The sequence below is a fragment of the Rana temporaria genome, chromosome 2 (assembly GCF_905171775.1).
Source record: "Rana temporaria chromosome 2, aRanTem1.1, whole genome shotgun sequence".
Classification (NCBI taxonomy): Eukaryota; Metazoa; Chordata; class Amphibia; order Anura; family Ranidae; genus Rana; species Rana temporaria.
In genome coordinates this window covers 86,494,623-86,511,285 of record NC_053490.1, presented here as the reverse complement: position 1 = coordinate 86,511,285, position 16,663 = coordinate 86,494,623, and the positions used below count along the sequence as shown (strand labels likewise).

Below are 16,663 nucleotides of genomic sequence, written 5' to 3'. Positions count from 1 at the left end.
GTTTGGCGAACGGTTTTTAGGCTAACTGTGCCCTTGTGTTTAAGGTTAAGTTGTTAGATAGGTGGAACCTCCACTTTAAGCTGTAAAAAAAGGCTAAAAAAAGTGGCTGTAAAAACGTCCATGGAAATGAAGTCTAAATGTTTTTTTTCTTTGTCTGAATTTCTCACTTCCTGTTCCTCCTCAGTAGGCATACCACCAGCGGTGGAAAGTCAGTCAGAACAGCTTACTGAGGAGAAACAGGAAGTGAGAAATTCAGACAAAGAAAAAAAAAACATTTACAATGGAAATCAAAGGAAAAGGTAAGTGAACCAACAATGCACTAGCTTAAAAGGAACCTTTACAACCCCTTTAACGTAATTGCTAATACCTGTAAAGTAAAAAAGTGTTTTAGATGCAGATGCTATCTGAACAGAGTGAAAGCTAGTATCAATTCTTTTTGACTCCGCTTACCATATTAATGCACAAAAAATACACATCTGCTGTTCAATAAAGATTTATTGGGAGCTGTAAGGCAGTTATTTGATATTTATAATTTAATTTAAATTGCTCTTTAGTCACGTGACTGGCACAGCACCAATCAGACTTATGCCACGTACACATGATCCGAATATTGTACGAAAAATGTCGTCCGAGGAAGAATCGTCCGATAATCGGATCGTTAGTACAGGGCTTGAGCCGTGAGCCGATCATGACAGTTCCTCCGATATTATTTTATCGGACATGCACAAAAATTTTTCTCGCACAATACCAGATGGTACGATTTTCGTTTGGTCAGTACAGTTGTCGTCCGAAAATACAACACAAATACATTACAACACATGACATCACTTCCGATTTTTTTTTCTGTAGTACGAGAATTTTCGTGACTTTAGTAGCCTATTAAATTTCTACTTGCGACTAGTAAAACGGATAAAGTCGGACGATCTGTCGTTCGATTTTCGGATCGTGTGTACGTGGCATTACACTGTAGAGAACATCCATCAGATAGTAACAGATAATAGAAGCTTCTCCCAAAGATCTTACCCTACAGATGCTAAAGAACAGGGAAAGATCATGTGACCACACAACAGTGCTGCAGGAAAAAGGTACTTTGAGGATTAAAAAAATAAATAAAAATACAGCAGCATGATATATAGGATTTATGTTAATTATTTATAGTAATTAACACTTCTCTGTTTAGTATCACTTTAATTACTGTTTGTGTTTTTTTTTTTATTATTATTACCCGTCTTTGTATGAATTTTCTAACATTTTGGTAATAATTCTCTTCTTAGATCCAAGAATACAGGGCCAGATTCAGGTAGAATTACGTTACGCCGCGGCGGCGTAACGTATCCCATTTACGTTACACCGCCGCAGGTTTACAGCGTAAGCGCCTGATTCACAAAGCTCTTACCTGTAAACTTGCGGCGGTGTAACGTAAATCCGCTCGGTGCAAGCCCGCCTAATTCAAATGGGCCGGGCACCATTTAAATTAGGCGCGTTCCCACGCCGAACGTTCTGCGCATGCTCCGTTAGGAAATTTCCCGACGTGCTTTGCGCGAAATTACGGTGCCCCGACGTTTTTTTTGAACGGCGACGTGCGTTACGTCGTTTCGTATTCCCGGACGTCTTACACAAAAAAAAAAATTTGAAATTCGACGCGGGAACGACGGCCATACTTTAACATGGCTGTTCTAAAGATAAGCCATGATAAAGCAGGCCTAAGTTTGCGACGCGAAAAACCGACTAGCGACGACGTAAGAGATTGCGACGAACGCGCGTATCTTCGTGGATCGCCGTAAGTAGTTATTTGCATATTCTACGCCGACCGCAATGGAATCGCCACCTAGCGGCCGGCCTAGAATTGCATCCTAAGATCCGACGGTGTAAGTCAATTACACCTGTCGGATCTTACGGCTATCTATGCGTAACTGATTCTATGAATCAGCCGCATAGTTACGACGGGCGGATCACAGAAATACGAGGGCGTATCAGGAGATACGCCGTCGTATCTCTTTTGTGAATCTGGCCCACAATTTTTACTGTTTAGGTTCTGACATTAATGCATTTTAACAAACCCTGCCTTATATTACTTTCACAGTAGGGGCCAGATCCACGAAGCAGTTACGCTGGCGTATCTATTGATACGCCGCGTAACTTCTAGGTTGCTCCGGCGTATCTTTGTTTTGTATCCACAAAACAAGATACGCCTGAAGCTGGGCTAGATCCGACTGGCGTACGTCTTAGTACGCCGTCGGATCTAAGGTGCATATTTACGCAAATTAGCTAGATACGCCAATCCACAAACGTACGTCCGTAGTTTCCGTAAGGCTTTTTCCGGCGTAAAGTTACCCCTGCTATATGAGGCGTACGCAATGTTAAGTATGGACGTCGGGCCAGCGTAGAATTTTCCGTAGTTTACGTCATTTGCGTAAAACGTTCGCCAATAGGGCTTTGCGTAGAATTACGTTCACGTAAAGCATTGGCTTGTTGCGGGTTAATTTGGAGCATGCGCACTGGGATACTCCCACAGACGGCGCATGCGCCGTTAAAAAAAACGTCATTTACGTCAGGTCAAGACGTATTAACATAAAACACGCCCAAAACTTAGTGATTTGAATTGCTCGCCCTTACGCCGACACATTTACACTACGCCGCCTTAACTTACGGCGTAAATTCTTTGTGGATACGGGAAATACACTGTAAGTTACGGCGGCGTAGTGTATCTGAGAAACGCTACGCCGGACGTAAGCAAACGCCGTGCTACGTGGATCTGGCCCTAGAGATACAGAGCTATGAAGCTCAAGGCACAAGGGGTGCACTGCTATTTTTCTTAGGAGTTCAGGGCAAAAGGTATATTTTCAAGGTTCCTAGAAGCATAAATACCAATTATAGATGTTCTCTATACCATAGCAAATCTTTTGACTTCAGGTCCACTTTAAAGGCAAACTGAGAAAAATGTCAGGAAGCACTCACCCTGTGTGCAGTAGGTCTGTGATGGTAGACGGGCTGCATATGGTGGTGAGATTGTCCATTGCTTATTTCACGTGACACATTAGGAGCAGGATGCTTTACAGGGCGAGATACGGTCAGATGGACTCGTTCCCCACTACCCTTTGGGAAAGCAAAGAACACAAGATGATGCCACCCGAATCGAAATCCAGCAAGTTTCATAAATGTGCAATTTTTATGTAAGAATGATATTCAACTGCCTGAAGATAGAACTTCTCCTTTACAGAGAAAGTCCTCAATTTATTGGCCTACTGGATATATAAATCAGAATTACTCGGCAGCACTCTGTCACACATCGCTCAATAAATCCCGTCTCTTCAGAAATTAAATGGCGTGTAAATGTACTGTAATTAACTGAAGCTAATATAAGGAAAAGAGCATTTACAGGTCACTAAGAACGTGTAAAATGTTACACTTATTAAATGGCAGAAAATCTTTTATTAAAATATGTAAAACAAAGAACTATATGACTACTAAAGACATAAAGCTACTTAACTGTGTAGAAATATCTTAAATACATTTTACTGCACTCCAAATGTACCTTTTCACAATAAAACCCTAAAGAAGGCCCCTGTATTCAACAAATAAGGCAATGCACATTGAAATGACCAGGCTTTAAAGGATCGGTTCTCCTTGCAAGTAAAAAAAAAATATTTTTTTTTAACCACTTCAATACCAGGCAGCTTTCAGCGCTGTTGCTGTTTAAATGACAATTGCGCGGTCATGCTACACTGTACCCAAACAGAATTTGATTGCCTTTGTGGTTTAAATTTTTTGCTAAACAAATAAAAAAAAAATGTAATTTTTTTTTCTTTTGTTTCTGTTATACAATTTTGTAAATAGGTAAGTTTTCAACTTCACTGATGGGCACAGATAAGGCGGCACCAACGAGGTGGCACCGATGAGGTGGCACTGATATGCAGCACTGATGGGCATTGATAGGCAGCACTGATGGGCACTCATGGGTGGCGCTGGTGTGCACTGATAGGCGACACTGATGGGCACTGAAAGGCTGCACTGATTGGTACTTATGAGTGGCACTGATAGGCAGCACTGCTGGGCACTGATTGGCAGCTGCCTGGGCACTGATTGGCATTTCCCAGGTGTTCTAGGGTGGCATACCTGGTGGTTCAGTGTTGTGGCCTTCCCTGGTGGTCCTGGCAGCATCCTGGTGGTCCTGGGTTGGCATCCAAAGGGGGACTGTGCTAGTAAACAATCAGCACAGACCCCCCTGTCAGGAGAGCAGTCAATCGGCTCTCCTCTACTCTCGTCAGACGCGAGTGAGGAAAAGCCGATCAACGGCTCTTCCTGTTTACATTGCGATCAGCCGTGATTGGACACAGCTGATCACATGGTAAAGAACCCCCGTCGCAGCTCTTTACCGAGATTGGTGTAACGGGTGTGTCAGACTGACACGCCGCACCACTGATCGCCGCGATGCACGCCCCCACGGCCTAGCGGCGGCTGTTATCCTGCTGGACGTCATAGGGGTGCACTCACTTTTGTTGCCAGCGGTTCAGACATTTATGACTGTGTGTTGAGTTATTGTGAGGGGATAGCAAATGTACACTGTTATACAAGCTGTACACTCACTACTTTACATTGTAGCAAAGTGTCATTTCTTCAGTGTTGTCACATGAAAAGATATAAATGAAATATTAATCCTCGTACACACGACCGAACATGTCCGCTGAAACTGGTCCGTCGGACCAGTTTCAGCCGACATGTTCGGTCGTGTGTAAGGCCGACCGGACAATTTTCCGGCCGACCGGACAGGTTTCCAGTGGACAACTGTTTCTTAGCATGCTAAGAAACATGTCCGCTGGAACCATGTCCGCCGGACATGTCCGATGGTCAGTATGACTCATCGGACATGTCCGCTGGCCCGAGAACCCGCGCATGACGTCGAAGTGATTCGACGCATGCGTGGAAGCATTGAACTTCCAGGTTCGCGCACGTCGCCGCGTCATCGTCGCCGCCACGTCACCGCGTCGTCTGTCCGCGGGAAATTTGGTCTGATGGTATGTACAGCCATCAGACCAAATGATCCCAGCGGACATGTTCGATGAAAACGGTCCGCGGACCGTTTTCATCGGACATGTTGGGTTGTCTGTACGAGGCCTAAGAGTTTGTTAGTCTTTTAGCTTTATAATAATGATTTGTGTGTATATATATATATATATATATATATATATATATATATATATATATATATACACACACACACACACACACACAGTATTTATTGGCGTATAACACTCACATTTTTACCCTGAAAATAGAGGGTAAACTGTGCCTGCGTGTTATACGCAGGGGGCTGTGGAAAGTTTTTTTCCTGAAACTTCCCTCTTAAAGTTAGGGTGCGCGTTATATGCCTGTGCGTGTTATACGCCGATAAATACGGTATATATATATATATATATATATATATATATATATATATATATATATATATATATATATATATATATATATATATATATTTATCTTAACCATGGGGAGTACCATTTAAAAACCCATTTTCTACAATACTTTTTTCGTTCTAATATAATAAAATATTTACAAAAATGTGAGGGGTGTACTCACTTTTGTGAGATACTGTATATTTAATTAAAATATTGTGCCTGTGGGGACTGAATCCAGGACTCCGGTGCTATTTACTAAACCATGTACTAGAAACAAACAATGTAGCATCAATAAATGCTTCAGATTGTCTGAAAGAAGAACAAACTTTGCCATTCATAGTCCACAAATGCTTCCATTTATTTTCACTGGAGTAATGACGTCTGGAAGATGATTGGTGGGTAATAACAGAGAAAGACATTTTAAAAAAATGGAGCTTGAAATAAATGTATCTGTAAAACCAGAGAACTGTCATTTTAATAATCATTTCAGTTTAGCGCAGATCTTCTTCACGAGGCATAAGAACAGCTTGTTCTGGCACACTTGCGCAACGCTGGCATGCTTTTTAAAAACAATTCACATCTACGTGTAGCCAGATTTGATGATTTAATGGGTCCATCTGTCATGAAGAATTATTTCTGTTATTTAATCTAGCTTCTGAACCCATAATTTATGCTTTAAAGGAAAATACATCCTATAAATTAGATGTTAATTGCCAGTTTCTACAAATATTCACAACAGTCATGATAATTCAGTAAGCAAGTGCAATACAGTACTGCAACCCAGATCCACTGAAGAAATACGCTCTAAATGAAAAGACTTGCTGTACTTTGCTCTTTTTTTTTTTACTGAAAAAGCCTGCAAAATGAAAATAAAGCCAACCCATAGTTTGTCCCTACTAGTTTGCCTATAAAAGTCAAAACTTACATAGGATTATGAATTCAACCCCCTTAATCACATGACAGTGCTTGGGCCTACAAGCACCGAGTATCAACCAATCTTCTGGTGGTCAATTAGGCCCAGATTCTTAAAGGACTTACGACGGCGCAGCGCCATGTACGCCGTCGTAAGTCCTAATCTGGCCCGTCGTATCTATGCGACTGATTCTTAGAATCAGTTACGCATAGTAATCCATTAGATCCGACAGGCGTAAGTCTCTTACGCCGTCGGATCGTAACTGAAATTTTTTTTTGCCTGCTAGGTGGCACTTCCGTCGATTTCCGCGTCAAGTATGCAAATTAGCTAGATACGCGAATTCCCGAACGTACGCGCAGCCAACGCAGTAAAGTTACGACGTTTACGTTAGGCTTTTCCCGGCGTAATGTTGCCCCTGCTATATGGTGGCTTAAGTCGTTCCCACGTTGAAATTTTAAAAAGTTACGTCGTTTGCGTAAGTCGTCCGTGAATGGGGCTGGACGTCATTTACGTTCACGTCGAAACCAATGACGTCCTTGCGACGTCATTTGTAGCAATGCACACGGGGATATTTTAGGGACGGCGCATGCGCAGTTCGTTTGGCGCGGGGACGCGCTTCATTTAAATGATACACGCCCCCTACCCGCTGAATTTTAATTCCGCCGCGTGATTTACGCTACGCCGCCGCAACTTTACAGGCAAGTGCCATTCTACGAGAATCTGGCCCTAAGAGTACTAAAGCAGCATGGGGAAGGTAAATACCTCTATGGTCTATGGTCACTCATGCAGTGAAGCTGTAAAATACAGGTTCTCTTTTTCCCTGTTTCACACCTATTGCATTTTTCAATGCATTTTCAGTTATGCAGAAACGCACTACAGTCCATTTAACATGATGTCCTATGGGTCGCTTTCACATCTGTGCAAGTTCAACTGCTGTGTTTTTTGCAAAGGGTCAGGGACTTTTCTTGCCCACCAGCAGGATGCTTTTTTGGTTTCATATACACTGAGGAAAAAAATGTATTGGATCCCCTTATATTGTACGTTTGTCCAGTGACAAAATGATAAAATAAACCTACCATAAAAAAATTAACAGTGAGAAACAGAATAACAAAATAAAATATCCAGAAAAAAACGCATTTCAAAAAGTCACAAAATGATTTGCATAAGTATTTGACCCTTTCGCAAAACATACTTGGTGGCAAAACCCTTGATGGCAATCACAGAGGTCAGTTGTTTCTTGTAGTTGGCCACCAGGTTTTCACACATCTCAGTAGGGATTTTGTTCCACTCCTCTTTGCAGATCCTCTCCAAGTCACTACGGTTTTGAGGCTGACGTTTGGTAACTCGAACCTTCATCTCCCGCCACATATTTTCTATGGGATTAAGGTCTGGAGGCTGGCTAGGCCCCTTCAGACCATAATGTACTTCTTCTTGATCCGCTCCTTTGTTGCCTTGGCCGTGTGTTTGGGTCATTGTCAGTCATGCTGGAATACCCATCCATGACCCATTTTAAATGCCCTGGGTGAGGGAAGCATGTTCACATCCAAGATTTGACGGTACATTTCCCTGTCCATCGTCCCTTTGATGCAGTGAAGTTGCCGTGTCCCCTTAATAGAAAAACACCCCCAAAGCATAATGTTTCCATCTCCATGTTTGACGGTGGGGATGGTGTTCTCCATGTATGACGGTGGGGATGGTGTTCTCCATGTATGACGGTGGGGATGGTGTTCTTGGGGTCATGAATGAATGAATGAATGAATGAATGAAAAAACGTATATAGCGCGTCACATGCGAACTGAATCGCCTCTGGGCGCTAGTTGTTCGTGTCTCAATGACATCAAAAGAGCAGAGTCTTAATCTGTCTTCTGAAAGACAGGTGGTTTTCCTCCAACCGAATGCTGGTTGGTAAAGCGTTCCATAGTCTAGGACCTTGAAAAGCAAACCTTCTTTCTCCTTTGGACTTGTATTTGGTTTTTGGTACCTTGACCAGATTTTGGTCGGTGGATCGCAGAACGCGATTGGAATTGTGAGGTTCTATCTTGTCGCAAAGATATTGCGGAGCCTTCCCATGGATGCACTTATGTGTCAGTCATAGGCAGCATTTCTCCTCCTCCAAACACAGCGAGTTGTGTTGATACCAAAGAGCTCGATTTTGGTCTCATGTAACCACAACACTTTCACCCAGTTCTCCTCTGAATTATTCAGATGTTCATTAGCAAACTTCAGAGGGGCTCGGTCATGTGCTTTCTGGAGCAGGGGGAACTTGCGGGCACTGCAGGATTTCAATCCTTCACAGCGTAGCGTGTTAGGCCGCGTACACATGGTTGTTCCAAACCGATGAGAATGGTCCGACGGGCCATTTCCATCGGTTCACCGCTGAAGTGGCCTGATGGTCTGATGTGCGTACACACACCATCGTTCCAAAAACCGATCGGGTCAGAACGCGGTGACATCAAACACACGACGTGCTGAATAAAACTAAGTTCAATGCTTCCAAGCATGCGTCGACTTGATTCTGAGCATGCGCGGGTTTTGAACAGATGCTTTCTGTACTAACCATCGGTTTGGACCGATCAGGCAGCGGGCCATCGGTTCGATTTTAAAGCATGTTTTAAAATTTTGGACCGAAGGACAACAGACTGATGGGCTATACACACGGTCGGTTTGGACCGATGAAACTGAACCTCGGTCCATTCTCAACGGTTTTGTCCAACCATGTGTACGCGGCCTTACCAATTGTTTTCTTGGTGACTATGGTCCCAGTTGCCTTGAGATCATCGACAAGATTCTCCCGTGTAGTTCTCGTCTGATTCCTCACCGTTCTCATGATCATCGAAACTCCATAAGGTGAGATCTTGCATGAAGCCCCACACTGAGTGAGATTGACAGTAATTTTGTGTTTCTTCCATTTGCGAATAATCGCACCAACTGTTGTCACCCTCTCACCAAGCTGCTTGAAGATGGTCTTGTAGCCCATTCTAGCCTTGTGTAGGTCTACAATCTTGTCCCTGACATCCTTGGACAGCTCTTCGGTCTTGGCCATGGTGGATATTTGTGTTGTTATTCTGTCTCTCACTGTTAAAATAAACCTACCATTAAAATGATAGATTGATCATTTCTTTGTCAGTGGGCAATTGTACAAAATCAGCAGGGGATCAAATACTTTTTTCCCTCACTGTATGTCAATGCAAATGTAGCAGAATGCAGCAGTACTTGTGTTTTGGATGCGTTTCTGCTAAGTTTTTGCTGGTTTCTTTTGCACGACAACAGATACCTCCCAAAAACATGTGATAAAAATAAGTCAGAATGCACTAGGAAAATGCATCAACTGCAACCAGGATAAGTGTAAACCTAGCCTAAAAGTGCATTTCTACTTTTGCATTCACATCTTAGAAAAATCCACTGCATATATGTTACTATATGTGTTCCCATTCCTAAAAATAATGTAACCACTTGCCTACAGGGCACTTTTACCCCTTCCTGCCCAGGTACATTTTCAGCTTTCACCGCTGTCACACTTTGAATGACAATTGCGCGATCATTAAGCACTGTACCCAATTGACATTTTTATCAATATTTTTCACACAAATTTAGCTTTCTTTTGGTGCTATTTAATCACCAATGGGGTTTATTTATTTTTAGCTAAAACGGGTAATTTTTCCCCTTCACGGATGTGCGCTGATGAGGCTGCACTGATAGGCTGCACTAAAGGGCATTAATAGGTAGCACTAATAGGGCACCGATAGGTGGCACTGAAGAGAAGGAACTGACAGGCGGCACCGATTGGCAGCACTGATGGGGCTGCTCTAATGATCAGGACACTGATGATCAATGCCTTTCACACTTGCCGGTTACTGGCTCTCCTCTCCCCACATTGTGACAGTTTGAGGCAAGGTATGCTGATAACCGGCAAGTGTGTTTACATCGTGATCAGCTGTGATTGGACACCACTGATCACATGGTAAAGGGCTGCTGTCATTGGCCCTTTACCCCGATCACAGAGCACACCGCATGCGTGGTTCTGGGAGGACATTAATAGATGTCCTACTAGAACTGGACGCCAGAAATACGTTTCTTACCTTTCCAGGTGTGTGTTTTGCGCATGACTTGGGCAAACTGCAAGCTACTATAAGTTTCATTTAATTTGAAACTGTTCAATCTGTCCACAGTGATAAGGAGGAATTTTCTAGATCTTTAACTCTGTTAGGACAGTGTTCAAATCCAGATTAAAACGGATTAGTTCTGCTAGCACAGTACAGAAAGGATTAAAAATGGCAAATATTAAATATGTAAACCCAACATTTTATATTTCTGATATGTGCCTGTTGTACCAGGTACCTGTGTTAAATGTATCCTGTTCTCTTTGTATTGCTTCCTTTGTGTGAAATCCCTGATGTTCCTACCAGTCACTCTACTTTCCTATCAAAAACTGACCACACTAGTCGGTTTTCTAGCTGTGCTGGAAACTCAGCCTGCTCTTTTCGAAGGATCAGGCCCCGTACACACGACAGAGGAACTCGACGTGCTTGGCACGTCGAGTTCCTCGTCGAGTTTTGGGATGAAGCCGCCGAGGAGCTCGGCGGGCCGCCTTCTCCCATAGAACAACGAGAAAATAGAGAACATGTTCTCTATTTTCTCGTCGAGCTCCTCGGCGGCTCCATCGGGCCAAAACTGTACAGACGACAGAGTTTCTCGGCAGAATCCGGGTTTTGACCGAGTTTCTCGGTGAATTCTGCCGAGAAACTCTGTCGTGTGTACGGGGCCTCAGACTTGTGCTGACACCCCCCTGCACAGCCATTCCCTGGGAAGATTAGTGTACTGCTGTTTCTCCTCCCCAGCTCCATAATCTGACAGGGATTATAGCCCTCCATTACTTTATCTAAATTGAAAAAAAAAAGTTTTCCCTATAGCTCTACTTTACCTTGCCCTTAAAATGCACTGTAGCCATCAATGCAGTGCATGTAGACAAAAATGGTTGCAAAGAGGCTTCATGAGATCAGCAGCACTGAGATGCAACCAAAGATGAAAAAAAAAGCCAATTAAAAAAAAATAATTCAGCTAGGGTTCATATCTACTTTGCAGAGCAGAGTGTGGAGGTAGGTGTCACTAACATTTCAGCTGCACTTTCCTTGCCATGCAGAGAAGTTTCCTTTTAGTAACTTGACCCATCAGCAATCTGAGGTTTAAATTACCTGAATAATCTGAGCAGCAAGTTCTGGGGTGCCATGTTTCAGGTCAAGCCCATTGATTGCAAGGACACGGTCATTGCTGTGAAGTCTCCCATCCTGAGCAGCAAGTCCACCTTCTAGGAGATCCAGAATAAAAACTCCAGATTCGTCAGTTCTGCGGACAAGCTTGATACCAAGCTGCTCGTTGGTTCCTCTTTTATTCAGAGTGACGTGGAAACTTTCTTCCTTCTGTAAGCCGTTGTCCACCTGGCTCACAAACCTACTTCCGAAGCGTCTTTCCCGCAGCATAGTGAGATGCAGCACAGTGCACGGCTGAGACATGACCACCCGGGCGTAGTTGTGTGATACATTGCTAATATCAAAATTATTCACCTATAGAAAGTATAAACCAGACTTTATTATTCAGAAAAGAGAACTATATGCAAAATAAAAATCTCTGCTGCAGTAAAAACAAATAAAATGGATACTTATGGGTTAAATTGTAAGAAATGATATGTGCAATGCTGTGTAGCCTGAAGTTTTGGCTATTTACTATATAGTGGATTGTGCTAAATACAGGGATATTCTTGAGCAAAACCTGTGCCACTCTGTGTGAGATCAGAGGATGCAAGCAAGAGGCACCACTAACCAAACACTGCCATGAAGACCAAGGAACTCTCCAAACAAGTAAGGGACACTGTTGTTGAGAAGTACAAGTCAGGGTTAGGTTGTAGAAAAATCTACAAATCTTTGATGATCCCTAGGAGCCCCATCAAATCTATCATAACCAAATGGAAAGAACGTGGCACAACAGCAAACCTGCCAAGAGACGGCTGCACACCAAAACTCACGGACCGGGCAAGGAGGGCATTAATCAGAGAGGCAGCACAGAGACCTGAGGTAACACTGGAGGAGCTGCAGAGTTCCACAGCATAGACTGGAGTATCTGTTCATAGGATGACAATAAGCCATACGCTCTATAGAGTTGGGCTTTATGGCAGAGTGGCCAGAAGAAAGCCATTACTTTCAGCAAAAAACAAAATGGCACAAAGGCATGTAGGAGACTCCCAAAATGTATGGAGGAAGGGGCTCTGGTCTGATGAGCCTAAAATTAAACTTTTTGGCCATCAAAGAAAACGCAAACCCAACACATCACATCAGTCAAAGAACACGGTGGCAGTATCATGCTGTGGGGATGTTTTTCAGCAGTCTGGACTGGGAAACTGGTCAGAGTTCGAGGGAAAGATGGATGGTGCTAAATACAGGGATATTTTTGAGTAAAACCTGTACCACCCTGTGTGTGATTTGAGGCTAGGATGGAGGTTCACCTTCCAGCAGGAAAATGACACAAACACACTGCTAAAGCAACACTTGCGTGGTATATAAGGGGAAACATGTAAATGTGTTGGAATGGCCTAATCAAAGCCCAGACCTCAATCCAATAGAAAATCTGTGGTCAGACTTATGCCCTATACACACGATCGGTTCGTCTGATGAAAACGGACCGATGGACCGTTTTCATCGGACGAACCGATCGTGTGTGGGCCCCATCAGTTTTTTTCCCCATCGATGAAAAACAATAGAACCCGTTTTACATTTTTCGTATGGTTAAAAAACCGATAGAAGAAAACTATCGTCTGTGGGGAAATCCATCGGTCAAAAAGCCCCTTTGTGATAACAAAATTAAATGGAGAAAAAAAAAAGTAAAATAAATAATAATAATAAAAAAAAAAAAAAAGTGTACATGCACCCCTGTCATGCTACACACACACCCATGTAGGGCACCTGTACTTGTTTGAATCAGTTTATCAGGAGCATGCATTGCCATCCTCTCTAAGTTCATTAAGCTGGTTCTTTTTTCTTATTTGATATAGTAGGAGTTGAACAAGTGGGAATTCCTTTCCAAGTAAATAATATATGAAAGATATATTAAATATAGTTTATACTTTGTCCACAACATAGTGGGCACATAAGTGTTTTTTTATTAGCAGTAAGATGTTGGGTAAAAAAAAATGTTAGGTTTGCGGTGGGCATCCTCAGCATTAGTAAAAAAAAATATAAATGATGGTGAATAACCTAGCAACCAATCAGAAATAATCTTTCTACAGTTTATGGTGGTCAGCACACTGAAAGCCGATTTCTGACTTCTTTTCTGTGGATTACCACGCTGCACACTGCTCTTTTACTTTGATTAAATAAAGGCCATTGTGTTCTCTATTGTATCAGCTAAAAAAAGATTAAAGGTAATAATTCAGAGGCTTACTTGAAGGATTTGGTCACCAGCCAACAACCTTCCATCTCTGGCAATGATTCCGTCCCGATAGATTTCCTGGATGACAATGTTTATTAAAGGAGTCTCGTTCCCCCCAACAATGCTGATTCCAAGCTCAATGTAAGGGTTGGAGCGCTGAATCTCAATGGTGGTAATCTCTCCCTCTGGCAGACTTGCTGGTGGCTGCATAGCTGTCAAGTGAAGAAGAAAAAAAAACAAAAAAAAAAACAAAAAAACGTAAAACAACATCAGTGGTATGTTTCTGGCTCAGTGCCTTCCTGGATCAATATACTGCAGGGATCAATACTACATATTTTGCTACCCAGCTGATTTATTTATTGAAACAACTACAAAGACATCTCTATAGCATAATAGCATATGTATTATATTATTCTGTACTATATTACAAAAGCCAGGATTCTGGATCTCATACACGTATGAAATGTTTGTATGCAGGAATAGATTTATGAGACACAGGTACAGAGCAAAGATGAGATCTGGGCCATTTAGAAGATATGGGATAGAATAAGGCCCCAAAATTGAACCAGTGTGCGTCAGCAAAGGCGCCCATTCAATAAAAAGGTGCTTCCAAGTGGATTCTTCAAGAAAGTTGTATTTTTTGATCATGAAAACAGGTTGAGTGAGTGAGTGAGAAACTTATATAGCGCAACATATGCAAACTGAATTCGCCTCTGGGCGCTTAGTATGCGTTCCCTACTGTCCATTTGCCTTCAGAAAAGATGGGTTTTGAGTTTTTTTCTGAAGGCCAGGTGATTCACCTCCATTCGGATGTTGGGTGGTAGAGCGTTCCATAGTCTGGGTCCTTGGACTGCAAATCTTCGTTCTTCTTTGGACTTGTATCTGGCTTTGGGTATCTGGAGTAGATTTTGGTCGGTGGATCGGAGGACGCGATTGGGGTTTTGAGCTTTTAATTTTTCGCATAGATATTGGGGGTCATTGCCCTGAACACACTTATGCATTAGACAAAGTGCCTTAAAAGTAATTCTGTCTTTTACTGGCAACCAATGAAGGGATCTCCGTAAAGGCGAGATTGATTCCCATGGTTTTTTTCCGGTCACTAGTCGAGCAGCCGTATTTTGAACGACTTGCAGATGAGAGATTTGGTATTTTGGGAGTCCGAGGTAAAGGGCATTTGCATAGTCGAGTCTGGAGTTAATAATTGTTCCCACCACAACTGCTATGTCTTCTTTCGGGGTAAAGGGAACAAGTCTACGTAGTAGGCGCAGCAGATGGTAGGATCCGCTGACTACTGACCCTATTTGTGCATCCATTGTCATGTGGGTGTCAAAAATGACTCAGACTTTTGACTTTGGTGCTAGGGGTGATGATTTGTCCCAGAAGGGGCGGCGGTGTCCATGTTGGTGCGGGAGATCTCTTTTGGTTGGCGTGAAACAGGAGAAGTTCTGTTTTTGAGCCATTGAGTTTAAGGTAACTCTTCGTCATCCAATTTTCTATCAAAGTAAGGCATTTCTCTAGTCCGAGATAATGATCCTTATTGTTGCAGATGCGAAAATATTGGTAAGCTGCAATAATGCGTGGGATCTGGGAATTCCTTCCACCCAGAGTATACTGGTTACTCAATACAGTACTGAGTAAAGTATACTCTGAGCTGAAAGAATGCATCCAGATCCCACGCATTATAGTGTACTTTACACCTTTTCCTGATGAAGTGCCACTAAAGAACCACGAAACGCATTGATTGGGTTTTATCTTGCTTTTTTTGATCAATACCAACCTTCCTGAAGAATCATCTTGGAAGCACCTTTTTATTGAATGGGCGCCTCTGCTGATCACACACTGGTTTCATTTTGTGGCCTTATTCTATCTACCTTTGTTCACCGGATCGGATCACAACCTAGTTTGCAGGATAACCCAGACGAGCATTGAGTGTGACCACCTACACTCTGCGGAGACAATCATATTCTCCACATGTGCTAAAATAGATTGCTTGACCATAGGACAGGTATCCAGCAACCTTATGAATGTGAGTATATGCTTACTACACTTTTAGACTTACTTTTCCCAACCTTTTTTTAACTGAATACTACCCTCAGAAGGATCTCCCTTGGGGCGTTTATTCCCCTCTTTTGTCTTCCTTCTTGTGTCTGCTCATCTGGAGGACCCCTGATTTATATAGATATGGGATGGCCTGGTCCCATTCCTGATGCCCTACTGCTGGTCGCCACATCTTGGGTGAAGTAATAAACTCATCCTCATAACATCTCATCCTATTGCTTTTTTTTGTGAAATAAGCTAGTACCTGAGGTGTACTAGAAAAAAAAATTGTAATATCTTTAATGATTTAAGTAGTATTAAACCCAAACCAAAAAAATAATATATTGCAGCTTATTAATCAATAGATGTGGTGGCTGCATTCATTTTCTTTTGAGGCTTTTTTCCCCTTCTGTTTTCACCTGGTGATCCTGACAGTAAAACACTCCCTGGGTTAGTGTCCCCCACTTTGGATGAAGGAGCACAGGGGGCACATTTGGGTAGCAGCATTGTCAGTCTGGGGGGGGGGGGGGTTAGATGTGCTAGTAAATTTAGATACACTAACAAATTGAAGCCAAACTCCAGCTAACACTTTTCAAGCAGTTACAGCAAGTTTTTTTCCCGTTTGTGATAATAAATAAAATAAATATAAAGCCAACCACTGTAAGCACCGCTGTCATTGGTAAATGGATTGTCTCAACCCTCTAACTGCTACACCTGCAGGACAGCTTGCTCAGTTGAAAAACAGACTTACTGGCAGGATCACCAGATAAAAATAAAATAAATAAAGTAAAAAAAAAGCCGGGGGGCGTGGCCGAGCCAAGCTAGGAGATGGCTGCCTGATTACCGAGCTCCTGTCACCTCAGAGCTTCAGCGACCATTAGCGGCAATTTGTAAC

At 42.7% G+C, this 16,663-nt stretch overlaps 1 protein-coding gene across 1 annotated transcript in view; it reads right to left on the bottom strand.

The window, feature by feature from the left end:
- LNX2 (ligand of numb-protein X 2) overlaps positions 1-16,663 on the bottom strand; it is a 195,674-nt gene that overhangs the window by 20,742 nt on the left and 158,269 nt on the right. The window contains exons 4-6 of the mRNA XM_040340479.1: positions 13,744-13,943; positions 11,505-11,873; positions 2,959-3,096 (exon numbers count right to left, since the gene is read on the bottom strand). Of these exons, the coding sequence (XP_040196413.1) occupies positions 2,959-3,096; positions 11,505-11,873; positions 13,744-13,943 (707 nt within the window). The remainder of the gene's footprint in view (positions 1-2,958; positions 3,097-11,504; positions 11,874-13,743; positions 13,944-16,663) is intronic.